General features: G+C 44.9%; 2 protein-coding genes across 3 annotated transcripts in view; one reads left to right on the forward strand and one right to left on the reverse strand.

Annotated features, from left to right (window-relative positions):
* Positions 1–26,939, reverse strand: LOC120048589 (zinc finger protein 62-like). Of its 2 annotated transcripts, none has more exons than XM_038994681.1 (10): positions 26,826–26,939; positions 24,955–25,112; positions 19,887–21,639; positions 19,425–19,663; positions 18,997–19,176; positions 18,463–18,560; positions 16,103–16,197; positions 12,485–12,633; positions 2,510–2,797; positions 1–1,151 (listed from the first exon to the last, which is right to left on the reverse strand). In XM_038994681.1, exons 2-10 carry the CDS (start codon positions 25,108–25,110, stop codon positions 555–557), a joined length of 3,555 nt encoding a protein of 1,184 aa, XP_038850609.1. In that variant the 5' UTR covers positions 25,111–25,112; positions 26,826–26,939; the 3' UTR covers positions 1–554. The 2 variants fall into 2 exon arrangements, with proteins under 2 accessions (XP_038850609.1, XP_038850610.1); XM_038994682.1 differs by having other exon boundaries at positions 24,955–25,138; positions 26,826–26,922.
* LOC120048605 (cell adhesion molecule 4-like) overlaps positions 1–27,731 on the forward strand; it is a 752,359-nt gene that overhangs the window by 83,214 nt on the left and 641,414 nt on the right. The window lies entirely within an intron of this gene.

Below are 27,731 nucleotides of genomic sequence, written 5' to 3' on the forward strand. Positions count from 1 at the left end.
AATGGTGAAAGCTGAAGCCTTTTATTAAAAAGAAAACAGAGGACATTTTATGTGCGACTCAAGTCCAACCCTGCTAAAACTCACTCTAAATAATATTGACGGTACACACTCTGGGAACACTTTTACAATCAGCTTTTCATTCAACTTCTCATTGTAAACAGGATAAATGCTTTACCATACAACTGCTTCACTGGCTTCGCTGTACGATTTCAACATTTAAAATCAATTCTGCTCTTCCAAACTAAGAAGCACCTCTCAAAGCTTAAGGGCCACACATCCGGTCCTTCACTAAACTCTGTCAAAATCAATTCATATATGTAGATCATTCAAGTAAATGAAACAATATTTCGGACCATTTAACAAGAATAGCCCCGGCACTGAAGAAACAGCAAAAACTATACATCTTGATTTAACTCAACACTATTTATTTATTTTTTATTTCACCTTTACTAACTGAAAATCCTACCATCTTTCAGTCTAACTCTGTCTCAGTCTCTAATACATTCTATCACAAACCCTCTCCTTTCTACCCTCTTCCTCCTCTACAGTCTCCTCTATGAGATGGTCTCCTCTAGGATGAACTCTATGGTGTGTGGTACATCCTGTCCCTCTACCACAGTGACTGAGGGGATCTCATGTCCCTCCATGATGGCTGACAGGGAGGGGACAGAGATGGCCTGACCACCCAAGAACACCACCTGGGAGGACCCAGCCTGCCCAGAGAACATAGCCCCAGAGGAGTGCTCTGAGACGGGCACAGCCGGCACCATCACCCCCTCTGTGGTTCCATCCGCCTGGACCAGCAGAATGGTCTGCACCGCCGACTCCCCCTCGCCACCTGACCCCGTCCCTGTAGACAAGAGCACCCTCGCCCCTTCCGCCTCTGCGTCGTTGGCCGTGGTTCCACCCGTTCCGTCGTCGTGGAGACGGATGTGTTTGTCGAGGTTGGAGCGTGAGCGGAAGGCTGAGGGGCAGTGGTGGCAGGTGTAGGGCGTCTCTCCGCTGTGGATGCGGGCGTGCTCAGTAAGACGGCCGGCCACACTGAAGGCTTTACCACACACCCAGCAGCAGAAGGGCCGCAGGCCGCTGTGGATACGCTCATGGTCCTTGAGGTGGGGCAGCTGGCGGAAACGCTTCCCACACGTAGAACACTGAGAGAGGAGGAGGAGGGGACATGTGGGGGAGAGACAGGGCAGAGAGTGGGGGAGGGGAGGAGGAGAGAGACATGTGGGGGAGAGACAGGGCAGAGAGTGGGGGAGGGGAGGAGGAGAGAGACATGTGGGGGAGAGACAGGGCAGAGAGTGGGAGGAGGGGAAAGAGTGCAGAAAGGGGAAGAGGAGAGAGTGAAGAGAGGCAGAGAGTGAACGGAAAGAAAGAGGGAGGAGAAGTTGAAGAGGAGGAAGAAGAGTGGAGGGGAGAAGGATGGGTAGGATCGGAAAACATAACGAGAGAACAAGGACAAGAGGAGAAGAGCGGATATTAAAATTCATATCTTGAAAACTTATGAAAAAATATTTTCTGAAACACTTCTCCAAATTTGTAGACACAGCACTTCTGGCTGAAGAGGCAGGAGAATAGGAGGGGTAGAAAAACATTGTGTGAGAAGAAAGAGAGAGCGAGAGAGATCTAGGGAGGGCAGAGGACAATGGTAGGTAGAGATAAAGAACAGAGAGGGACACAGGGGACAGAACAGAAAAAAAGAAGCTGACAGAACAGAGCTGCACTACTACTGAAGGACATTCATCTTTTCCACACAGCAGTGTTACCTGCCTGTCTGCCATACTGAATGACCACAGAGACAACGCCTACCATTAGTAGAACCAGAGGGAATCGGCAGGGACATTCTCACCAATACCTTTACAGCTTTGATTACATTGTTATTGAACTATAGAAGCCTGGGGCTGTTCTGACACAAATTGTGCCACAGTGAGCAGAGAGGCCGGTTGCTCCTGTGTTTAGGGCCTTCCTGCCTTTCCGGGCAGTGTCCAGTGGTGCTGGGTCCCAGAATAGTAACACAGAGGGGAGATGGCAGGTTCTAACTCAGCCCCACTCATTAATCATAGGAAGTGTAGAGGGAGGGAGGACACCAGCGGGCATAATACACTGGGGTGACCACAACCACAGCTTGTATTTTTTAGATGAGATGATTAGATGAGTTTATTAGTATTAGTATACATATTTACAACTGGAACAATGATACATTTCCATTTGGGGGTGGGGCAGGGTGAATGTCCATTGGGGGAGCAGCAGGGGGGAAGTGAGAAGTGAATGAAACAATAATAAAAGTAACCACAGGCAGAACCACGACCAAAGTCTTGTCCAGACGGCCTTTTCTGCTTCTGCTAAAAAATGTGACAATCTAATTGATCCCTTGTAGTAGACTGTGTTTTAAATCACTTCAGAACAAGACACACCATAACGAACGTCAGTCGTGTAGACTGTAGATAACCAGTAGATAACCCACCACGCACACAAACAATCAATCATCTCCACCTCCCCACCCCCTTACCTCGAAGGGCCTCTCATCGGTGTGGATCCTCATGTGGACGTTGAAGGTGGAGGTGTAGGCAAAGTCCTTCCCACAGATCTGGCAGTGGAACCTCTTGGAGCCGCGGCCCTTCCCCAGAGTCCCCTGGCAGTGGGCCACAATGTGTTCCCCCAGGGCAGAGCTGGAGGCGAAGCGCCGTCTGCAGGGGGACAGAGGGCAGCGCAGGGGGGTCTGACCCGTATGGGACAGCCGATGGAGGTCCAGACCCTCCTGGGTCATACAGCAATGACCACACATATCACACTCCACCTGGATGGCCGGAGAGAGGGAGGGACACATGTATTGGGAATAACTAGTGAAGCATAGATGAAAGGATCCTACTATTACAGTATCCATGTCTATAAGGTACAGTATCTGTAGAGTAAGATTCTACTATTACAGTATCCATGTCTATAAGGTACAGTATCTGTAGAGTAAGATTCTACTATTACAGTATCTATGTCTATAAGGTACAGTATCTGTAGAGTAAGATCCTACTATTACAGTATCTATGTCTATACAGTGCCTTCACATATTCACACCCCTTGACTTTTTCCACATTTTGCTGTGTTACAAAGTGGAATTAAAATGGATATAATTGAATTTTTTTGTCAACGATCTACACTAAATACTCTGTCAAAGTGGAAGAAACATTTGAAAAAAATTAAAAAAATTAAAAAATATGAAAAACGAATATATCTTGATTAGATAAGTATTCAACCCCCTGAGTCAATACATGTTAGAATCACCTTTGGCAGCGATTACAGCTTTGAGTCTTTCTGGGTAAGTCTCGAAGACCTTTCCACACTTGGATTGTGCAGCATTTGCCCATTATTCTTTTCAAAAATTATTCAAGCTCTGTCAACTTGGTTGTTGATCATTGCTAGACAACCATTTTCAGGTTTTGCCATAGATCTTCAAGCAGATTTAAGTCAAAACTAACTCAGCCACTCAGGAATATTCACTTCTTGGTAAGCAACTCCAGTGTAGATTTGGCCTTGTGTTTTAAGGTTACTGTCTTGCTGAAAGATGAATGAATCTCTCAGTGTCTGGTGGAAAGCAGACTGAACTAGGGCTGGGCATGAATAATTGATGTCAAAACGCCATCTTTAACCAAAGATCAATATTTTTTCAAATACTGTAAAACTATATGGTCAAACTTTTGTCTTGAAACAACGTCAATTTGCTTTGACTGTTCTATGTGTACATGTGCATTTGCACAGTGGCGACCAGTCATTCAGGGCAGGTGGGGCAGAGCCCGTTGAGCTATAAAAATAAATTGGTTTGTTTTTTGTTGCCTGTTTTGCATGTTATGTTTGCATTAACACGTGTCACATATCAGTTTGCAAAACAAAGTAAAATCACTTTTAAATTACATTTTAAAAAATGAGTTAATAAAGCCACATACAAACATGGTCTCTTATTTACTTTCTTGAGTAATGCAGCTCCAAAATGCAGGTGTTTCAGCCTAACACAGTGCTTTATGTGTTGGAGGGGCAGCTGGCGGAAAATACAGAGCCTAGGGGTCGGTACTCTTCTCCAGTTGCACCGTGATTGGCTCAGTGTTCTGTCACTCATGGGGACACCACGTCAAGGCAAAATCTACAGGGAGGGCTTGAAAGATCAAGCCCCCTTGGGTGCTGCCTTAGATTTACATTAAAAAATACCCATCCAAGGCTCAAAGTCATTGGCCACAGATAAAATTACGTCAAATCACGTTATATGACTGATCATGTCAACATCATACTTTCAAAATCTTAGCTAGCAAGCTAGACAAGCAGTTATCGTCATCAATCACGTCAACCATTTAATGGCAAATCTAATTCAATCATTGTCATATGAAGAGAAATTATAGATAAAACGTATCGGTGTCATCGGCCATAAACATTACACAACAAGTTGGAAATCACAAATTCAACAATGAGTGGTTTGGACGGAATCAGTGGCTAACTGCAAGCGTTGCAAAGCAATCCCTATTTTGCTTCCCCTGCAGGCTATTCCGTGGAGAGAGTGTGTGGTCCAAGTCTGAGTTTAAGGGTCTCTTTCCCAAGCTTAAAAGGATAAACATTCACACGCAACACTATAAGCCAGAAAAGGTTGGAAAAATTGGCCATGCTGTTAAGCCAGCATGACTTCTGCCGCTTTGAACGGAACTGGGAAATCTCAGACTTCATGAGTTCAAGACAATTGGGAACTCTGAAAAAAATGTGCTCCGACTGGGAAAATACGTTTTGAACGGTCAACCAAATCGGAATTCCAAGTCGGGAACTTGGGCTTCTTCCTTCTAGAGCTCCGACCTGAAGATCACTGACGTCATGATTCAACCTTGTTCCCAGTTGTCTTGAAAGCACCATTAATCCAGAGAATGCCAGACTTTGATGACAAAGTTTCATGACAAAACTTGCCCACAAGAAGGATCGCCATGCCACCTTCCTATTCAAGTGAGCACAGCACAACGGAGTCCAAAAATCTCTTGCATGCTGCTGCATATATGATGTAATATGCCTGGGAGATATGTATACTGTAGCTAAGAAAGTAATACTAAGTGTATGCTGTGTAGTAAGCTGTTGGTATCCCATATGCCTCACCCTAATAATTTAGTCCCTTTCGCCCTCATAACGTTGCCTAATGTTCTGACTTGGTGTTGAAATGTCATCATCGAATATTGTAAGAGCTTTCATCGGCAGGGCTTGAAAACTATTACGGACTACAAAGGGAAACCCAGCCGCGAGCTGCCCAGTGACGCGAGCCTACAAGACAAGCTAAATGCCTTTTATGCTTGCTTCGAGGCAAGCAACACTGAAGCATGCATGAGAGCACCAGCTGTTCTGGACGACTGTGTGATAATGCTCTTGGTAGCAGATGTGTGCAAGACCTTTAAACAGGGCCAGACGGATTACCAGGGCGTGTACTCAAAGCATGCGCGTACCAACTGGCAAGTGTCTTCACTGACATTTTCAACCACTCCCTGACTGAGTCTGTAATACCTACATGTTTCAAGCAGACCACCATAGTCCCTGTGCCCAAGAAAGCGAAAGTAACCTGCCTAAATGATTACCGCCCCATAGCACTCACGTCGGTAGCCATAAAGTGCTTTAAATAGGCTGGTCATGGCTCACATCAACAGCATCCTCCCGGATACCCTAGACCCACTCCAATTCACATACCACCCCAACAGATCCACAGATGACACAATCTCAATCACACTCCACACTGCCCTTTCCCACCTGGACAAAAGGAACACCTATGTGAGAATGCTGTTCATTGACTACAGCTCAGCGTTCAACACCATAGTGCCCACAAAGCTCATCACTAAGCTAAGGACCCTGGGACTAAACACCTCCCTATACAACTGGATCCTGGACTTCCTGACGGGTCGCCACCAGGTGGTAAGGGTAGGCAACAACACATTCTCTACGCTGATCCTCAACACTGGGGTCCTTCAGGGGTGTGTGCTTAGTCCCCTCCTGTACTCCCTGTTCACCCATTACTGTGTGGCCAAACACGACTCCAACACCATCATTAAGTTTGCTGACGAAACACAACGATGAGACAGCCTATAGGGAGGAGGTCAGAGGCCTGGCAGTGTGGTGCCAGAAGAACAACCTCTCCCTCAATGTGAGCAAGACAAAGGAGCTGATCGTGGACTACAGGAAAGGCGGGCCGAACAGGCACCCCATTAACATCGACGGGGCTGTAGTGGAGCGAGTCGAGAGTTTCAAGTTCCTTGTTGTCCACATCACCAACGAACTATCATGGTCCAAACGCACCAAGACAGTCGTGAAGAGGGCACGACATCACCTTTCCCCTCTCAGGAGACTGAAAAGCTTTGGCATGGGTCCCCAGATGGTCAAAAAGTTATACAGCTGCACCACCGAGAGCATCCTGACCGGTTGCATCACCGCCTGGTATGGTAACTGCTCGGTATCTGACCGTAAGGCGCTACAGAGGGTAGTGCATACGGCCCAGTACATCACTGGGACCAAGTTTCCTGCCATCCAGGAGCTATATACTAGGTAGTGTCAGAGGAAAGCTAAAATAAATTGTCAAAGACTCCACTCACCCAAGTCATAGACTGTTTTCTCTGCAACCGCACGGCAAGCGGTACCGGAGCGTCAAGTCTAGGACCAACAGGCTCCTTAACAGCTTTGAACCCCAAGCCATAAGAGTGCTGAACAATTAATCAAATGGCCACCGGATTATTTACATTGACACCCCCCCATTTGTTTTTTACACTGCTGCTACTCCCTGTTTATTATCTATGCATAGTCACTTCACCCCTACCTACATGTACAAATTACCTCGACTAACCTGTACCCCCGCACAATGACTCGGTAACGGTAACCCCTGTATATAGCCTCGTTACTGTTATTTTATTGTGTTACTTTTTATTATTTTTTTACTTTAGTTTATTTGGTAAACATTTTCTTAACTCTTTCTTGAACTGCACTGTTGGTTAAGGGCTTGTAAGTAAGCATTTTACGGTAAGGTCTACACGTTTTATTCGGCGCATGTGACAAAAAAAAGTTTGAATTGATATGATCGTCAGCTTATATGCCCCCTTTATTTATGCTACGGTTCTGACTTGGTGTACAGCTAGAATACTGTAAGAACGGCCCAAGTTCTTAATTCTGTCACTATACATTTCAAAAGTGCTGAACAAATAGGTGTTATATTGACTACGTCAGTCTTAGCTCGCTCATTTAATGTCTTAATCTAAATTATGGATTGCCTCTTATGCGCTCATCATTCCCTTATGCCATAGTTTGTACATCTCAATTGAGAGTAGAAAACACATTTGTTTAAGAAGTCAGCAATATCAGCTATGTTTTTTTTTTAAAAGGCAGTCAATGATAAATGAGGCTGAATGAACTGTTTCGCTGCCAGACAAGGCTCATCTGATAAAGATTGGTAAGGAGTCACTCCATGGTGTTGAAAAGAAAGCTCTGCTGTTGGGACAGCTTTATGTAGGCCCTAACTGTGTGTGGGCACCGTATTTTCATCAAACTCATTAAGTATAGGCCTCCTCACCAAACAGATGTCCTGGACATAACTCATCCCCATGCAGTGTTCAATGTAGTATTGTTAATCAATTTAGAAAATTCAAAGGAACAGGCATAATACACAAAATCCAACGTCTGTATATCAAAAATAAGACAGATTTTGGTTTCAACTTGAATGTACCCGTTTCAAAATGTACCCGTTTCAAATTATCACTGAGAATAACTGCTCACTATTCTGTTAAATTTTATTCTGTTATATTACATAATGTTTTTTTTCTATAAAATAGGTGTCTTGACTGTGATAAGAGCGTCTTGTCTGCTAAATTAACAAAACTAGGCTATGCATTGCACAGCCATAGGCTTCTTCAAGCAAGCACCACATTGCTGAGGTTACTACCTTTTTGAAGATTGTGTTCCACAATATAATATAACCTGATGATATTACAGTTTCAATAAATTCATCTTAAATTGCACTTGTTTTTTTATTGACTGGATATGTCACGTTCTGACCTTAGTTCCTTTGTTATGTCTTTATTTTAGTTTGGTCAGGGCGTGAGTTGGGGTGGGCATTCTATGTTGTTTTTCTATGTTTTGTTCTGTTGGTAGATTTCTATGTGTTGGGCCTAGTATGGTTCTCAATCAGAGGCAGGTGTCAGTCATTGTCGCTGATTGGGAGCCATATTTAGGTAGCCTGTTTTTCATTGTGTTTTGTGGGTGATTATTTTCTGTTCTGTGTTTTGTTTCACCGTACAGGAGTGTTCGTTTGTTGTTTTATTGTTTTTGTTCAGTGTTCATTATTCGTATTAAAACAATATGGACACTTACCACGCTGCGCATTGGTCCTCCTCTTCTTCCAACCACGACAAGCGTTACAGGATATTTATATACAGTGGGGAGAACAACTATTTGACACACTGTCGATTTTGCAGGTTTTCCTACTTACAAAGCATGTAGAGGTCTGTAATTGTTATCATAGGTACACTTCAACTGTGAGAGACGGAATCTAAAAATCCAGAAAATCACATTGTATGATTTTTAAGTAATTAATTTGCATTTTATTGCATGACATAAGTATTTGATACATCAGAAAAGCAGAACTTAATATTTGGTACAGAAACCTTTGTTGTCAATTACAGAGATCATACGTTTCCTGTAGTTCTTGAGCAGGTTTGCACACACTGCAGCAGGGATTTTGGCCCACTCCTCCATACAGACCTTCTCCAGATCCTTCAGGTTTCGGGGCTGTCGCTGGGCAATACGGACTTTCAGCCTCCTCCAAAGATTTTCTATTGGGTTCAGGTCTGGAGACTGGCTAGGCCACTCTAGGACCTTGAGATGCTTCTTACGGAGCCACTCCTTAGTTGCCCTGGCTGTGTGTTTCGGGTCGTTGTCATGCTGGAAGACCCATCCACGACCCATCTTCAATGCTCTTACTGAGGGAAGGAGGTTGTTGGCCAAAATCTCGCGATACATGACCCCATCCATCCTCCCCTCAATACGGTGCAGTCGTCCTGTCCCCTTTGCAGAAAAGCATCCCCAAAGAATGATGTTTCCACCTCCATGCTTCACGGTTGGGATGGTGATCTTGGGGTTGTACTCATCCTTCTTCTTCCTCCAAACACAGTGAGTGGAGTTTAGACCAAAAAGCTCTATTTTTGTCTCATCAGACCACATGACCTTCTCCCATTCCTCCTCTGGATCATCCAGATGGTCATTGGCAAACTTCAGACGGGCCTGGACATGCGCTGGCTTGAGCAGGGGGACCTTGCATGCGCTGCAGGATTTTAATCCATGACGGCGTAGTGTGTTACTAATGGTTTTCTTTGAGACTGTGGTCCCGGCTCTCTTCAGGTCATTGACCAGGTCCTGCCGTGTAGTTCTGGGCTGATCCCTCACCTTCCTCATGATCATTGATGCCCCACGAGGTGAGATCTTGCATGGAGCCCCAGACCGAGGGTGATTGACCGTCATCTTGAACTTCTTCCATTTTCTAATAATTGCACCAACAGTTGTTGCCTTCTCACCAAGCTGCTTGCCTATTGTCCTGTAGCCCATCCCAGCCTTGTGCAGGTCTACAATTGTATCCCTGATGTCCTTACACAGCTCTCTGGTCTTGGCCATTGTGGAGAGGTTGGAGTCTGTTTGATTGAGTGTGTGGACAGGTGTCTTTTATACAGGTAACGAGTTCAAACAGGTGCAGTTAATACAGGTAATGAGTGGAGAACAGGAGGGCTTCTTAAAGAAAAACTAACAGGTCTGTGAGAGCCGGAATTCTTACTGGTTGGTAGGCGATCAAATACTTATGTCATGCAATAAAATGCATATTAATTACTTAAAAATCATACAATGCGATTTTCTGGATTTTTGTTTTAGATTCCGTCTCTCACAGTTGAAGTGTACCTATGATAAAAATGACAGACCTCTACATGCTTTGTAAGTAGGAAAACCTGCAAAATCGGCAGTGCATCAAATACTTGTTCTCCCCACTGTATATATATATAAATACACACACACACACACACACACACACACACACACACACAGAAACGCATACATACATACACAGTTGAAGTCGGAAGTATGCATACAGTTGAAGTCGGAAGTTTACATACACCTTAGCCAAATACATTTAAAATAAGTTTCACAATTCCTAACATTTAATCGTATTAAAAATTCCCTGTCTAAGGTCAGTTAGGATCACCAATTAATTTAATAAACATGTATTTTTACTGCTCTAATTACATTGGTAACCAGTTTATAATAGCAATAAGGCACCTCGGGGGTTTGTGATATATTGCAATCCGTCGTGCCTAACAGCCCTTAGCAATGGTATTATGGCCATATACCACACCCCCCCCCGGGCCTTATTGCTTCAATTATACAACAGATGGGTCTTATCCTGAATGCTGACAGGTTAAAACCACATTCCAGCCGGAGTCTATTCTACAAGTTACCACCGGCTAAATCTATGATACTATTCCAGTAGCCATGTAAGGTACAACTAGAGTAGAGTAGGATCCTACTATTACAGTAGACATATATATTAGAGGTCGACCGATTACAATCGGCATGGCCGAATAATTAGGGCCGATTTCAAGTTTTCATAACAATAGGTAATCGGCATTTTTGGACACCGATTATGGCTGATTACATTGCATTCCACAAGGAAACTGCGTGGCAGGCTGACCACCTGTTACACGAGTGCAGCAAGGAGCCAAGGTAAGTTGCTAGCTAGCATTAAGCTTATCTTATAAAAAACAATCTTCACATAATCACTAGTTAACTACACATAGTTGATGATATTACTTGGTTCCAAGTACCAAGTCATGTTTTGCAGAGGGGTCAAATACATATTTCCCTCATTAAAATGCAAATCAATTTATAAAATTTGACATCCTGGATTTTGTTGTTGTTATTCTGTCTCTCACTGTTCAAATAAACCTACCATTAAAATTATAGACTGATCATTTCTTTGTCAGTGGGCAAACGTACAAAATCAGCAGGGGATCAAATACTTTTCCCCCTCACTGTATATAAGGTATTATACTATTACAGTAGCCATATATAAACTCAGCAAAAAAATAAACGTCCTCTCACTGTCAACAGCGTTTATTTTCAGCAAATTTAACATGTGTAAATATTTGTATGAACATCAGATTCAATCAAAAGTATCAGTCAGTATCTGGTGTGGCCACCAGCTGCATTAAGTACTGCACTGCATCTCCTCTTCGTGAACTGCACCAGATTTGCCAGTTCTTGCTGTGAAGTGTTACCCCACTCTTCCACCAAGGCACCTGCACGTTCCCGGACATTTCTGGGGGGAATGGCCCTAGCCCTCACCCTCCGATCCAACAGGTCCCAGACGTGCTCAATGGTATTGAGATCTGGGCTCTTCGCTGGTCATGGCAGAACACTGACATTCCTGTCTTGCAGGAAATCACACACAGAATGAGCAGTATGGCTGGTGGCATTGTCATGCTGGAGGGCCATGTCAGGATGAGCCTGCAGGAAGGGTACCACATGAGGGAGGAGGATGTCTTCCCTGTAACGCACAGCGTTGAGACTGCCTGCAATGACAACAAGCTCAGTCCGATGATGCTGTGACACACCGCCCCAGACCATGACGGACCCTCCACCTCCAAATCGATCCCGCTCCAGAATACAGGCCTCGGTGTAACGCTCATTCCTTCGACGATAAACGCGAATCTGACCATCACCCCTGGTGAGACAAAACCGCGACTCGTCAGTAAAGAGCACTATTTGCCTACAAGCCCTCAGTCCAGCCTCTCTCAGCCTATTGCGGACAGTCTGAGCACTGATGGAGGGATTGTGCGTTCCTGGTGTAACTCGAGCAGTTGTGGTTGCCATCCTGTACCTGTCCCGCAGGTGTGATGTTCGGATGTACCGATCCTGTGCAGGTGTTGTTACACGTGGTCTGCCACTGCGAGGACGATCAGCTGTCTGTCCTGTCTCCCTGTAGCGCTGTCTTAGGCGTCTCACAGTACAGACATTGCAATTTATTGCCCTGGCCACATCTGTAGTCCTCATGCCTCCTTGCAGCATGCCTAAGGCACGTTCACACAGATGAGCAGGGACCCTGGGCATCTTTCTTTTGGTGTTTTTCAGAGTCAGTAGAAAGGCCTCTTTAGTGTCCTAAGTTTTCATAACTGTGACCTTAATTGCCTACCGTCTGTAAACTGTTAGTGTCTTCATGACCGTTCCACAGGTGCATGTTCATTAATTGTTTATGGTTCATTGAACAAGCATGGGAAACAGTGTTTAAACCCTTTACAATGAAGATCTGTGAAGTTATTTGGATTTTTACGAATTATCTTTGAAAGACAGGGTCCTGAAAAAGGGACGTTTCTTTTTTTGCTGAGTTTATAAGGTATTCTACTATTACAGTAGCCATTTATATAAGGAATAACTAGTATAGAGTAGGCGGCCAGTGTACCTGTCCCATGGAGCGTCCCCGTCCCTGTCCACGGCCGCGGCCCACAGTCTTGTCCTCCACTGAGCTGGTACAGCGCTGCAGATGGATGTCCAACACTGACTGGTTCAAGAACTGGGAGGAACAGTGGGGGCACAACACTGGCTCCTTATCTGGGGAGATGGGGTGGGCAGAATGAGTTAATTACTTACTAAATTAGTGTTTATCACATTCCAAACAGTGTTTCGAGAGTGTACATGAAATCAATTGAAATACACTAAACATGGAAAGGACAGGGATGTATGGATTGAGTGGGTATTTAGACAGTCACAGGCCCTGGTCACAGGCCCCTCCTGTCACTACCCACCAAAACACACACTGGATTCACACTGGGTTACAGGGTATTCTATCTGTATTGTCATCACTCAGTATAGGCTACAGTATGTGGCTTAAGGTAAGTAATTTATAGACACACAGACACATGCACTACTGTTGACAGTCTGGATATTGGTAAACACACTCAGGCTCTCTGTCTGCTTCTGTGAAGCTAAAGGAGCAAAAGAAGAGGAGAGAAAACGAGAGAAGATGCTGAGCTTTGATATTTCCCCATCTTAGCCGCCGGCATCTACAGTTACCACGGCAACTCCAACCCAGCGGAATCCTCCCTCTCGGCTGGAGCGTTCATCAGTCTCCCCTGAGGAGCCCTCCGTTGAAACATTTAATAAGGATCCTCTCCATCAATAGAGCATTAACTAATAATCAATGGATCAATTCCAACCAATCACATCTCTCTCTCTCTCTCCGAGGTGCACTTATCTCTGACCCCACTGCACCGATGCTGTCAGCGGCAGCCATGTTGACTTGACGCCAGACCTGATTAAGATCAGCAGATATTTTGACCCATTAATTGGTGGCGTCGATTCGATAGACCAGAATTGGAGAATCCCCCATCATCTTTTAAATCCCCAGTTTGGGAACATTTAGGCTTCCCAGTGGATTACAGGGGTGATGGATAGAGTTGTGGATAAAACGGTAACACTAAGTCGCCACGCTCAACGAGAATAGCCTATGTAGCTAACAACACTTCAAATATGTTGACACATTTACAGCAACACCACCAGTGGGCCCCAGTATACCAGAGTAAGATGGAAACGCAAAGAAACTACACAACATCGTCTTCCCTCTGCATTCAAGTAGCCCTTGGCAGCTGATTCTGAACAAGCCAAATAAATTACAAGAGCGATAAGTAGGCTATGTTTATACTTTTTACAGTCTGGTTTAGAGCAGCGGGTATGTGCCCATTCCCGGTGGTTTAGAATAGGGCTTTTTAGCACCTTGTGAAAGTGCTCAAGTCACGTTACGAACTTCGCTGTTGCACCCATTTCAGCAAACAGGTAGTACCCGCTCTACATGGGCAAACCAAAGTCGAAGATTTCAATGAATTGGCCAATGCACCGTGTTGCGCTTATAGTGACAGCCCATCACATTACCCCGGAGTGGGAGATGTATGGTGCTACAGACACGACCCCTTTATTACAGTCCACATCTGGCACTGAAGGAGGCAATGACATGGTGTGTTCATAACCAAGTGGGAAGTGACATACAACTGGGAATAATCCACTTGAACGGCACTCAAACAGGTAATTACTAGTGGGAAACTGGTCTATTATCCTGAGCATCCACTTCTCCCACCATGGTGACCTCTGACGTCACCTACTATAGGAAATGACCTCTATAACAGCATTTTCGGCAGTTAAATGCAACAACAAAACATTATTTATAAAAAGCAAACTATTGTGTGTTTTTTTTTATAGCTTTATAGCTCTACTTTTAGTTTATGGTTGACACAGCTTGTTGGCCATTAGCCAATCCGCGTTTCTCAACGAGTTCAACTCACATGAACGCATCCAACTGGTATTTACGACTTCACATCTGGCGAAGTCCCACCTCCTACATGGTTACAAACGCAGCATCTGAGTGGAAACTTGAGGCCCAACATAACAATCTGGTCACAATAGACAATGCAAGGAACATTGTGAATGGCATCTTGTGAATTGTGAATGGCATCTCATTTTCCTTCCGAATGGTGACCCCAAAACTGCATGGGTTTGGTGAACCATTAAACCCCTAATTACTACTAAGGCGCAGGGATTACTTCTGCATACTTAACATGGAAATCAGCTCCATCATTAGCAGCTTCACTAATTCACGGCCCACACATACACTAGTGCACACTACATATTTGATTTATTTTATTTAACCTTTATTTAACCATGAAGGCCTCATTGAGATTATAAATCTCTTTTTCAAGAGCGTCCTGGCCAAGATAGGCAGCACCAAGTCATTACACAATTACAGACAGACAACATGAAAGACTACAGATAATCTAGTAAAAAAAATCATAAAACAGCAAAATAAAAACATTGACAGGTTAGGGAATCAGCCTCAAAATCCTTCAGCAATGATTTAAAAACACCAATCGGGACAAGTTCTTCCAGTTTAAAAGTATTTTGTAAGGCGTTCCAACCCAATGGCGCAAAGTACATAAAAGCCCTTTTACCAAATTCAGTTTGGACATTTGGAACAGTTAGCAGGATAAAGTCCTGCGAACGGAGAGTACTCACCACATTTCTGAACAATAAAAATGGCCAAATAAAATGGTAGTAAACCCAAAATGGCTTTGTAAATAAAAGTATACCAGTGCCTGAGCCTACGAGTGACTAGAGAAGGCCATCCAACCCTGGTATATAAAGTGCAGTGGTGACAAAGGGTTTTGCAGTTTAAAATAAATCTCAATGCTCCATGGTAAAGGGTGTCAATTGATCTCAAACACTGAGCGGAAGCATTCATATATAAAATATCCCCATAGTCTAGTAAAGGCATAAATGTAGCTGATAGTAGCCTCCTTCTGGCTTCAAAAGAAAAACAGGCCTTATTCCTAAAATAAAATCCCAACTTCAGCTTACATTTTCTTGTAAATTGTTGAATATGCAATTTAAAAGAGAGGCCGTTATCAATTAAAATTCCAAGATATTTATGAGGTTACAGTCTTAATCTCATTGCCCTGACAGGTAGTAATAGGTAGTAATAATTCTTGCTTTAGAAAACACCATTAGTTTAGTTATGTCAGTATTGAGGATAATCTTCAATTGACACAAGGTATGTTGAACAGTATAAAAAGCAGTTTGCAAGTTCTGGAAAGCTTTTGTGTGAGATGACAACAATAAATAACAGTATCATCAGCATAAAAGTGAAGTTGTGCATTTTGCACATTTCTGTCTAAATTATTTATATAAAATAGTGAATACGTGGGGACCAAGTACAGAGCCCTGGGGTACACCATTACAGACAGACAATTTAACAGACATGAGCACATCAAATTGAGTGCACTGAGTTCTATCAGACAGATAGTTAGGAAACCATGCAACTGCATGCTCCGAAAGACCTACGCTCGACAATCTCTGCCTCGGTATAACAATCACTACTGTCCTTATAATCTAATTCATTATGATCTAAAAGGCAAAACTGATCCTAGATCAGCACTCCTACTCGGACGCTTTATGGATACAGGCACTGGTCTCTCTTTCTCATCCAGTGCTTATCAGACACACAGGGCAGCTGAGAGGAGAGGGGAGGACCTACCTTGGTGAATGAGGGAGTGCAGGTCCAGCTCCTTCCTGCGTTTGAAGGCCTCTCCACAGACAGAGCAGGGGAACGGGTGACTGGTGTGGAGCAGTCTGATGGACAGAACACAATGAACGGAAGAGAAAAGGGAAAGAAGTGTAAACAACAACTAATGTTAATAATACACTACTGAATAAATTACAACAACAAAAATAACACTAAATGTTTTGGGGGGTTTTCAGAGCAGAAATGAGAGGGATAAAAACAAAAAGCGATAAAAAACGAGGGCTATAATACAGTACTGCAATGAGCAATATGTTTTTCTTGGAAGCTGAGAAAGAAATAAAGCTGTGAGGAAAAGGGACAAAAGGAGCACCATCATCAACACTATGGGCAGCAGCTCACTGGTACTAATAACACTGTAGTGTGTCATTTGTAGATGCATGTAAGCCACGCTTCAAGGGCCCACTGTAATCCTCATCCACACAGAGGAGGAATAACACACACAACCACATGCTGGCTATCACCTTAGTGTCACAGTATTAGGATTACCTCCAGACCTGAGTGCTTAACCGTGTTGTTAAGCCTTTTAAGGTTCAATACGGAGTCATTAGGTGTGTCATATAATACAATGGCTGCAGATAAACGGGTGGTTTCAGTGTGTGATGAGATATGAGAGCCTATGTTTATCCGTTCCATAATGGCAGGATATAGCCTGGGGGAAGGAGAGGAAGGAGAACCCCTGGGATGTATTTAACTGGCTGGATCAGTGTTGTGTTTGATCACTACTGCAGTGTTTCCCAGCCCTGGTCCTCCAGTACCCCCAACAGTACACAGCTTCGTTGTAGCCCTTGACAAACACACCTTATTCAACTCTTTGAAGGCTTGATGATTAGTTGACAAGTTGAATCAGGTGTGTTTGTCCAGGGTTACAATAAAAATAAACAAATAAAAATGTTGGGGGTACTGGAGGACCAGGGTTGGGAAACTGCAGTAGTGGATATCAGGGTGGTGGAAGAGTTCACCTAAACACATTGCTTCAGCAGTGGAGGTATTCAACTCTTAACTACAGTCCTGCAGTGTCAAGGTTTTATTCTAGCCCAGCATTAAAACCCTCAGATTCCACTATTCATCCCTGGCTAGCAGGTGTTTTAGTGCTCGCCACTAGCCAATGCATTACAAGCAGCTGAGTCAATGGCCTTGGCAACGATAATGTTCGTCACACTGTTCTAGATGGTCTGTGTGGGCATCAGGCCAGATAAAGAAATAATGATTATGAACTGCTGAAAAATGCATTGTGTTCTACGTATAATTGATGACTGATGATAGTGGATTTGTAAAGTACTTAACCCCATCGTTTAATATTAGATGGTAAACATAGTGGGTGCTGTGGACCACTTACAGCCCTATATAAACTGTCTGGTCGATCATCCCTCTGCACAGGGCTGACAATAGGAATCAATATTTTAGGCCAAGATGACCCTGAGAATTAAAGCTTCAGTCCAGGTTGTCTCTTCACCCCCCCAGTGTTCGCTAATGAGAGGGGGTGTAGAGATACGGACTGTACCCGGCAGAGACGCTGGGACTTCCTGCTTCGCCCCAACTACACATTGACATGCAGTTCAAGGGTAACGTTCCATTCACTCCATGATCACGCCCTCCTATTGATCCCCGGATCATTTCTCCTGCCTCACCTCCTCCCATCCCCCACCTCTAGTTCCTCAGCCTGTCTGTCTCCATCGCTTTCTCGTCCTACCCTTTATTGTTATCTTAATTTACCGCCGCCCGCCTGTCAATCATCGCTGGCGAGGGCTCAAGGGCACTGAGGCATCTCTGTCTCTATGTTAACAACTCTGTCTAAATCCCCTCACTGTGTAGGAACAGGGTCCGGCCTGTGTAGGAACAGGGTCCGGCCTGTGTAGGAACAGGGTCCGGTGTGTAGGAACAGGGTCCGGCCTGTGTAGGAACTGGGTCCGGCCTGTGTAGGAACTGGGTCCGGCCTGTGTAGGAACTGGGTCCGGCCTGTGTAGGAACTGGGTCCGGCCTGTGTAGGAACTGGGTCCGGCCTGTGTAGGAACTGGGTTCAGCCTGTGTAGGAACTGGGTCCAGCCTGTGTAGGAACAGGGTCTGGCCTGTGTTTGGGTTATGTGTAGCACATCTCCTGTTCTCAGTCCAGTCTTATGCTCTACTGTCACTGTAAATACAGTACCGTCGTGTGTTTGTTTCTCCCTGTAAAACAAGCAGGGTCCAATCAAGGTAACTTACACATTGAAATGCGTCCCCTGTGTTCCTTGTCTAATCTAGTTCTGTGAAACAGGCCTTTGGGGTTGATTTCAATCTGTACATTTAATTGAGTCACAGCCCAGTCACACCCGTACCTGTGCTCCTGCAGCTGTTGGTCAGTCTGGAAGCGAGCAGTGCAGTTGGGACAGGCGAACAGCTGGCTTTCTCCATCCTCCCCCTCTGGTGTCCTCTTCTGCAGGGATGTCATTGACACAGCACAACATCAGGGGAGACAACTAACAGCCTGTCTCAATGTTAACGTAGAGACAAATAGCATTCCTGAATTTCTCCGATCCTAGAGAGCCTCAGTGTGTAAAGATATTTGTTCCAGCCCAGCATCAACACACCCGATTGGGCTGGAGCAAAACCCTGTTCACGCGGTGGCTCTCCAGGACTGTCTGTGGTGTGTTCAGAGATGTTCTCAGGGGATTGTAAGACATTCTAAAAACAATCAGGTAATCCAGGGCTGTGTCCCAAATGGCTCCGCATTCCCTACATATTGAACTACTTTTGACCAGAGCTCGATGGGGACCAGAGCCCGATGGGGACCCGATGGGCCCTGGTCAAAAGTAGTGCGCCACATAGGGAATAGTGTACTATAGGGTGCAGTGACTCCCCCCGTGCCTGACCTTCCATCGGGACCTGCGGCGGCGGGATTTGGGCTGGCTGTGGGTGAGGCCGTGCCTCTTCAAGACGCCCGGCTGGGAGAAGCGCTTGCCACACACGGAGCAGGGGAAAGGTTTGGTGCCCATGTGGGTCAGGCTGTGGCGCAGCAGGTTGGGAGAGGACGCAAACGACTTCTGACACACCTGAATTAACCAAGAAGAAGAACGAGGATGAATTTGATTGACGGAAGCCCAGTACAACATAAGTATTTCACATAGCACAAGAGCACTAAGATTGTCACATAGATTAAACAGAAAAATAAACATTAAGTATATAATAGGAAGCTACTCCTAACTAACTCCTGCTACTTGTTGATACACAACTAGTTTCAGCCATTAACATCAATATTTCACAGCATTTTCAATAGAACACATGTCCAGTCTAGCAGTACCTTGCAGGTGAAGAGCTTCTCTCCGGTGTGGCTGAAGACGTGAGCGCGGAGGAACCCCCTGCGTGTGAAGGTCTGGCCACAGTGGGGGCAGACGTGGGGGAGAGGGGTGCGTGACCAGTCCTGCATCAGCTTGGCTGGAGGAGGGAGGTTGGTGTCTGGTTGTTCCCCCACTACAGTCTTCTCATCCTGCTCTTCCTTAAGGATGACTGGATTCACCTCTTTACCTTGGTCTTTGTTCTCTGCCCAATGAGGAGAGAGCATGGTCAGAAACTAGCGACGTTCTGTCAAAATAACCTTAAACAATAGTGAAACTTAGCAATATTCAGTATGGATTGGAATCAGTTATGATTCCAGGCACCCTTACAGCAGAGTTAAGTCTTCCCATTGAGTTGAACCCAGCTGCCATTGGGTTGAACCCAGCTGCCATTGGGTTGAACCCAGCTGCCATTGGGTTGAACCTACCTTTGAGATCGTTGATGCTGCGTATCCTGATAGCAGGTATTTTTGCCGGTGAGCCTGACGCAGCACTGGACGAGGCGGCAGGGGGGGACAGCATCCTCTTGGGGGCGCGGGGGCTTCCCTGGGGGGCCGCGGCTGCTCCTGCCCCAGTCCCTGGTTCCCCACGGTGCTGGCGTCGGTGGTAAAGGTACTGGGTGGTGTTCATGAAGCTCTGGTTACACTGGGAACAGTGGTGGAGGGGCTCGTTCAGGCCGTGCTTGTCCCTACGGTGGGCACTGAGCTCTGGCTCTTTACTGAAGCTGGCTCCACACTGGGCACACAGGAAACTCTGGCCCTGGACCACCTTGGGCACCTGAACCAGAGCAGAGGTAGAGACAGTGGAAGTAGAGGGGGTTCCATCCTGGTTCTGCTCCTCAGTTCCATTGTTCTGGGAATCAACCACCCCCACAGTCTCCTCTTTAGACTCTTCCACCATCTCTTCCACCACCTCTTGCTGCAGTGTTACTATTTTGTAATACTGGTAATCTGCATCCTGCATCTGTCCTCCCTGGGCCTGGGTTTGTGTGACCCCCTCCTTGCCTTTCTCCTTGTGCTGCTTGCGGTGGTAGAGGAAGAGAGTGGTGTTGAGGAAGCTCTCCCCACACACGGTGCAGTGGTGCAGGGCTTCCTTGAGGCCATGCTGGGCCTTACGGTGGGTCACCAGCTCAGACACCATGCCAAAGCTGGAGCCACAGTCCACACACAGCAGGCTGGACGGGGGCTTGAGCTTCTTGGCTGCCTTCATCCTGTAGTAGTAAGACGTCTGCTCCTCCCCAGGGTTATCGGCTGGGGGGTCCTGGGAGGGAACGGGGTCTGGGGGGTCCTGGGAGAGAGCGGGGTCTGGGGGGTCCTGGGAGAGAGCGGGGTCTGGGGGGTCCTGGGAGGGAGCGCGGTCTGGGGGGTCCTGGGAGGGAGCGGGGTCTGGGGGGTCCTGGGAGGGAGCGGGGTCGGGGATGGACTGGCTGTCTGCTGCAGACTGGGCCTCTGTAGATGAATGAGCTGCCTGAGCCTGGATCTCAGAGGCTTTAGATCCATTGGATTCCCCTACGCTCTCTGTTTCTGGTTCTTCCTCTCCTCCTTCCTGCCCTCTGTTGGTGGTGTTTGGCAGATACGTGTGATCCAGGTTGGCTGATGTGTCCTCTGCACTCATCCCATCCTCCTCTTTCTCTGCTGGCAGCTCAGACTTCACTACATCCTGCTGTTGCTGGGTTTGTTGTGCCCTCTCCTGAGTCCTTCCTCTCCCTCTACCCCTTCCTCTCCCTCTACCCCTTCCTCTCCCTCTACCCCTTCCTCTCCCTCTACCCCTTCCTCTGCCCCCTCCTCCTTCTTGGTCATCCGGTGAGTTTGGTTCATACAGTTCATCTGGACCCAGGTCCACCTCCACTTCAGCCTGACCCTGCTTCCCCCCTCCCTCTGGGGCCAGTTCTGATCCAGATCCAGAGCCGGTCTCTTCTGGTCCTGGTTGTGGTTGGGTGGGTCCTGCCTTGGTCTGCAGACACTGACCATGTTTGCGGTGCTGCTGCCAAAGGATCAGAGAGTGGAACAGGGCGTCACAGTCGCCACACTGGTACAGGATCTTAGGCGTGTCTCCTGAGGAGGGCTTCTTTGGGCTAGCCATGGCCAGACCTGGTGCACCAGAGCTGAGCAGCAGAGACGAGAAACTGGCCTTGGTCTGAGGGGCAGGCGATGGAGCAATGGGCTCGGTATACACCTGTTGCTGGAGAGAGAGAAAGAAAAAGAGAATGTGAGAAAAGAAGACAAAACAGAAGCTGACCAGTCTGGACAATAATGAGTGAACGAAAACGTCAATATGTTTTGGTGTCAAATTGAAAGAACTCGTTTCCATGGCAGTACTGGATAGCAATACCATCACAGACAACCAGGTATCTTAGCAGTTATAGGGTTGGGCCAATAACAGAAATGTCGCTGGTTTGAATACCTGAGCCGACAAGGTAAAAAGACTAATTTGGGTGCCATACTACTATGGCTGACCCTGTAAAAGAACACATTTCTCTGGACCTACGTGGTGTGTGACAATATTTTTGTTGTTGAAAAAATTCCATAGTCAATTGAAACAGGAACAGTGTTTTTGTCAGGCAGATGAGGGATGACAATAAAGGAATATAGTAATAGAGTATTCAGAGGACAGAGGGGTCAATGAGAGCAGACAGAGCAGTCTTTAGATCAACAGAGCCGGGGAGGGAGGGTTTCTCTGAGGGGAGGGGAAGGACTGAGGGGCAGGGCGATGATAAATATCACAGGCCTATCAGTTGAGTTCAGAGGGTCAGTCCGTGGCGTTTGAGAACTGCTCGTTGATCCATTAGGATGATAAGAACCATCAAGGTTAATGATGTGTTCCTTCAGGAGTGTCTTCATTCATGCAGAGGCACTACTGTGGCTCATTCTGTTATTAGTAGCCTAGACTGAGTACTACCAGTTTGTTTCTGCTTTTGGCAATTTGTTGGAGTCATTGTTAGAATTGAGAAATGCAGAAACATATTTAGTATCGTATGTAGAAACAGACTCCTATTATGGATATATTTAAATCTCCATAGTCTTAGTAAATATTTTTTGGTTGCTTGTTTTGATTCCGCAAACAAACTAAATCACTATTACAATACATTTCAGTCATGTCTGATTTATTTAGTTTCATAGTAAGTACGCACAACTCAGTGTTTTAGCTCAGTAAGGAAGCTGAGTTATAAAACCAGACTATGTAACTTGAACTGCCGCTGACACTGTTCTTATCCAACGTGGCAAAAACAATTACGGCGGACCGCCCGGAGCTCTTGAAATAGTGTCATGTATGTGTGTATTAATATGTTCTTGATGAGAGAGCATTTTCAATGTGACGCTGGTGGTTGAGTCACTGTCTCCTAGAAGGACTTGAGACAGGAAACTGTGTCTACATCCCGTCTCCTAGAAGGACTTGAGACAGGAAACTGTGTCTACATCCCGTCTCCTAGAAGGACTTGAGACAGGAAACTGTGTCTACATCCCGTCTCCTAGAAGGACTTGAGACAGGAAACTGTGTCTACATCCCGTCTCCTAGAAGGACTTGAGACAGGAAACTGTGTCTACATCCCGTCTCCTAGAAGGACTTGAGACAGGAAACTGTGTCTACATCCCAAACAGCATCCTACTCCTTATAGTGCTCTACTTTTGACCAGGGCCCATAGGCCTGTTTGGTCAGTCAGCCTGGCTAGTGTGTATAGAGGTATATACCATATAATGAATTGATTTAATTACCGATTCCAGAACTGGACTTCAACTCGGGAAGTGCACTAAAATATTACACATGGGTCAACATGTAATTAAAGTAACTGAGGGAGCACACCCCTTTGCTGAAGTTTCTTTTTAATAACACTTAATTTTTTCTCTCTTGGTAAGCACGATGGGTAATAGGAATGTCATTAAATACATATTACAAAGTGGTTCTACCAGGGTGTTCATTTTCCATCTTCCTTTGTAATGCTAAAAAGCAAAGCTTCTAACTTCCTACTAGGCCTCTTCCATGGCATTCCAGTTCTCTGGATCTGAACAAGTCAAGTTAAAAAACGTTTGGTATAATAGCAGCCTACATTCATTTGAAATGTAAACACCCCGTTTTATAGCAATGTCGCCTTTAATGTTACACAGAAATTCTGATAATCTAGCTAATGAAGTCTGAATGGTAGTAATAAGGCAGCTGACGGCAGAGCAGGGGCCAGAATGCCATAAGGCACTTAGGTTTTTATAGTGTTTCCACAGCTGATTCATCTGTGAGGAGGCCAATGAGCCATCCATCAGGAGGAGGGGTGGAGCTGACTGATTCATCTTTCACGCTCCTTTTCTCTCCCCACTGGCAACTCAAGATGCAATCTACCTGTCACTCATGACACCACGCTTTATGGTTCTGAGCTTGAGGAGACCGTCACCATGGGAGGCTGGGGACACGTTTCGGAGAGTGACGCTGGTAAGCGTCCCTCACGGTCGACGGCTCACCGTTTTAAACCTCCGAGCATACTGTAGCTGTCATTACGAGGTAGCGATACAGTGAGAACAAGGACAGTGTCACTCCCTCAAATTACATAGTAACAGAAAAAGTATCTGTACATTGGAATATTATAATTCAATATTTGATGTAGAAAGTAATGTCATCTGTCATATTTTTATTTTATGTATATTATTTGTTTGTTTGTGTACGGTGGTTTTTGAAATATGTGTTCTTGCCCAACTTGAATATTGTATTGTCTATTTTTATCCCCCCAAAATAAACAAAAAACAAGGACAGTGCTGGTCATCTAATTTCCTATTATGACTCAAAGAAAATGGAATGGAATGTTCTCACTCTCATGAACTTTCAAACATGCAGATATTCTGTAGGACTTCTTTGTAGAACTGCCACTTAACGCAGTAGAACATTTGGATGAACTGTATCTCAAAGGAATACGTCTCAGTGAACTGAAAATTCCTAGTTATGCATGTCTTAACGGAGGATCTAATTCCTTTTGTACTGGGTAGAATGCAGTGCAGTTTTGTAGGCTACAGTGCTTATCAGAGTCCAAAACATGTACGCGTCTGCACAGCAGTGTTCTAGAGTATTGGACCGTTGGCTTTCATTTTTGAATTCTCAGCGCGGCTCAAGCTATTTTTCAACCATCACCACATTCAAACTGGAGCCGCATTGGTTGGGAATTTTGAAGGAGCGTGGTCGGGTTGTGCCTCCCCCACAGACGGACCGCTGGACTATCACGGCTCTGCGCGTGTGGACTCTGAATTACGCTTCAGCCTCACAAGGCTCTCCAATTCACATGGGAAGCCTTGAGCACAACAATGGCAACACTATGAAATGTATACACTACTGCATTAATAAAGTGTAATATAACAATAACAATAATATATGCCATTTAGCAGACGCTTTTATCCAGAACCATTTAGCCTAGATGTGCAAAAGATGAGAGACGTTTAATAAAAAGTTATTGTTTATCAATGTTCTAGACCTAGCCTATTTAGTTTAAATGTCCATGGAGTTTGAAGCTTCCACTATTACCTGAGTCTGTAGGAAGGGGATGGAGACGGGGGTGGGGGCCCCACTCCCCACATTCTCTGTGGTGCAGGTCAGCTGGTGGGCCAGCACCTCCTCCAGGGTGTCAAACTCTTGGTAGCAGGGGAAGCACATGTACACAGCGGCACTATCCATCGCCATACCTGCCACAGGGAGAGAGAGAGGAGATCTAGACCAAAACAGTGCATTACTGATTATATTCAATTCAGGTTGGGTGGTCTGTTTTATGTCTGCAAGCAACACATGCAGTCAATTATTAGCCTACAATATAGCCTAACTAATATGTTATTAACATAACCTAAATGTAGCCTATCCCCCCACCATACAGAGCTGATGCATCCAAATATCATAATATTTAATTGTAGACCGATTGAGAATGTGTTGCATTACCCAATGTATAAATGCTTGCAAGTCCTCATTTAAAATGGGAACGATGTAAAAAGGTTTGATTGACGTCATGTTGTAAACATTGCCCTCTACTGATGGAAATTAGTATCTTCATGTGTGCCTGGGCTTTGGTCAGACAGGAGAGTTGAACTTTCAGACAAAATGGCAGTAGGTAATTGTTATTTTGTTCACGCTTGGTGCTCCTAAAGGTAGAGAATGTGTGTATATGTAACAAAAGCAGTAAAAACAAAAAATTATATTTTTGTCCCCCGAAGAGGGTGGATGGGTTAATAAAAAATACACTACGTGACCACACTACTGCCCTTTTCGTCCTCATGCTAGCTAGCAGTAGCCACCGCAGCCAATTTGGAATGGCAGTGTCATTCAGTGGACATGCCATTCCATAATGGCTGCCGTGACTACTGCTATCTAGCATGAGCACGAAAGGGACTGTTTTCCTGGAAAACTAACATAATTCCTATCTTCTCGATGGAGCAGTGTGAATAAATGTAAAATTTGGAGTAAAGTAGCATATCCAATCCCTGCATTGAGGTACGTTTTCCGACCCATAACGTGTGCTGGCTCCACAGTGTCTTAATGTAACCATGATTGCGTTCTGACCCCAGTGCAGCTGTGTAAACAAGTGTAATGGTAGAGTATCTTCTGGCAATAATAATATATTCCACAATGGTACGTGATTAGGTCATGATTGTAGGCTACTATACAGCCTTATAATTTCCCCAACAGAACTAGAGAATAACATGCAACACAATACGACAAACAGCTAATACCATTTAGTGGAATTGTGTACTGACATTAAAGTACTGCACATTGCAATACGTTCACACTAACTTGTGCCATTACAGTACAAGTTAGTGAATGGCGCCAAATTAATGCCAAAGGTGATCCAGACAAATCCCGGAGGTCAGCAATTTAGCTGTTTGCTATCTTGTTATAGGGCGGCTGACTCGCTGGTGGCACTGGGGAGTTTAGATTGGGTTTAACTAGCTTAACCAACTAACGTTACTGGTTAGCTGCATGTTTGTAGGAAGATAAATAACATTAGCCTATTATGTATTGACTGACAGCCAGCTAACGTTAGCTGCTAGCTAGCATTTCCGCGAACAAACAATGCAAGCAACGTTATGCTATATTACCACGATTAATATCACCTTAAAACTGTTTGAGCTTTATCAATACAAGTCAGTTGTCAGGTTAGTTAAACTAATTCACCACTATATGCCAGCAGTCGCTCTAAAGATATTTTATGTGCTTTGTAAAAACGACGAAGAAGGGTGGCATTCACTTCTTCGGTGGTGTAATGGCGGCTGCCGATTCGATGTATACGTTGGATGTCTCCCCCCGTTGAGACTCCGTGAAAACATAAATCAGTCCCTGAAATGTTGTCCTGGCTGAAGTCACATTCCATCCATAAAAAAACAAAGTCAGATAATTACAAAATAACTCACCGAAAACTGAAGCCGTTATCTCTTGAGGAAACAAGTTGTGTTATTGTTCCAACATGTTAACAAGGCTTGAGCGGATTGGCTGTCTGCTCTCTCGTACGCCGTACACCAATAGCATTCGGCTACACTACACAAAAGAGCGCACTTAGCGTATGACTTTGGTGCAACATGATGGCTGTCTAAAGTCCCAAACAGAGCACTTCAATTGTTGTTGTTCTGTTTATCAACTCGGTTTTCAATAGTTTTTGTAGCAAATACGATAGAACATGCAACTTTCATTTAAAATTAAATGTTTTATTGTCACATACACTATATATATGCAGTGAAATGCTTACAGTCAGTATAATACGGCGCCCCTGGAGCAAATTAGGGTTAAGTGCCTTGCTCAAGTGCACACATCGACAGATTTTTCACCATGTGTATTCGAACCAACGCTCTAACTGCTAAGCTACTTGCTGACCTACCCAATTAGTTTGACCTTTTTTTTAATGTAAACATCTTCTTGGAAGTTGAGCTGTAATCACAACATGATCATGATGCAGTTTATGGCTTTGTGCTATTCATTCATAAAACCTCTGAAAGTCTTGAGCAAGGGCACAAAGTCAAGGGCACATCAACATATTTTTCACTCATGTTGGCTTAAGTATTCAAACCAATGACTTTTCAGTTACTGGCCCAGTGCTCTAAGCAATAGGCTACCTGCCACCCTACCCAATTAGTTTAACCTTTTATTTTTTTCATGTAAATTTCAACATGAACATGATGCAACTCATGGCTTTGTGCTATTCATTCATAAAACCTCTGAAGGTCTTGAACTAAGACCTCAATCAATCACGTTTTCATCTCTAAGCCCACAGTAACTGAATGCATATCTATTCCTCAACATGCTGCTGAAGCACCATTATTCTG

This window comes from Salvelinus namaycush, chromosome 5 (assembly GCF_016432855.1).
Source record: "Salvelinus namaycush isolate Seneca chromosome 5, SaNama_1.0, whole genome shotgun sequence".
Classification (NCBI taxonomy): Eukaryota; Metazoa; Chordata; class Actinopteri; order Salmoniformes; family Salmonidae; genus Salvelinus; species Salvelinus namaycush.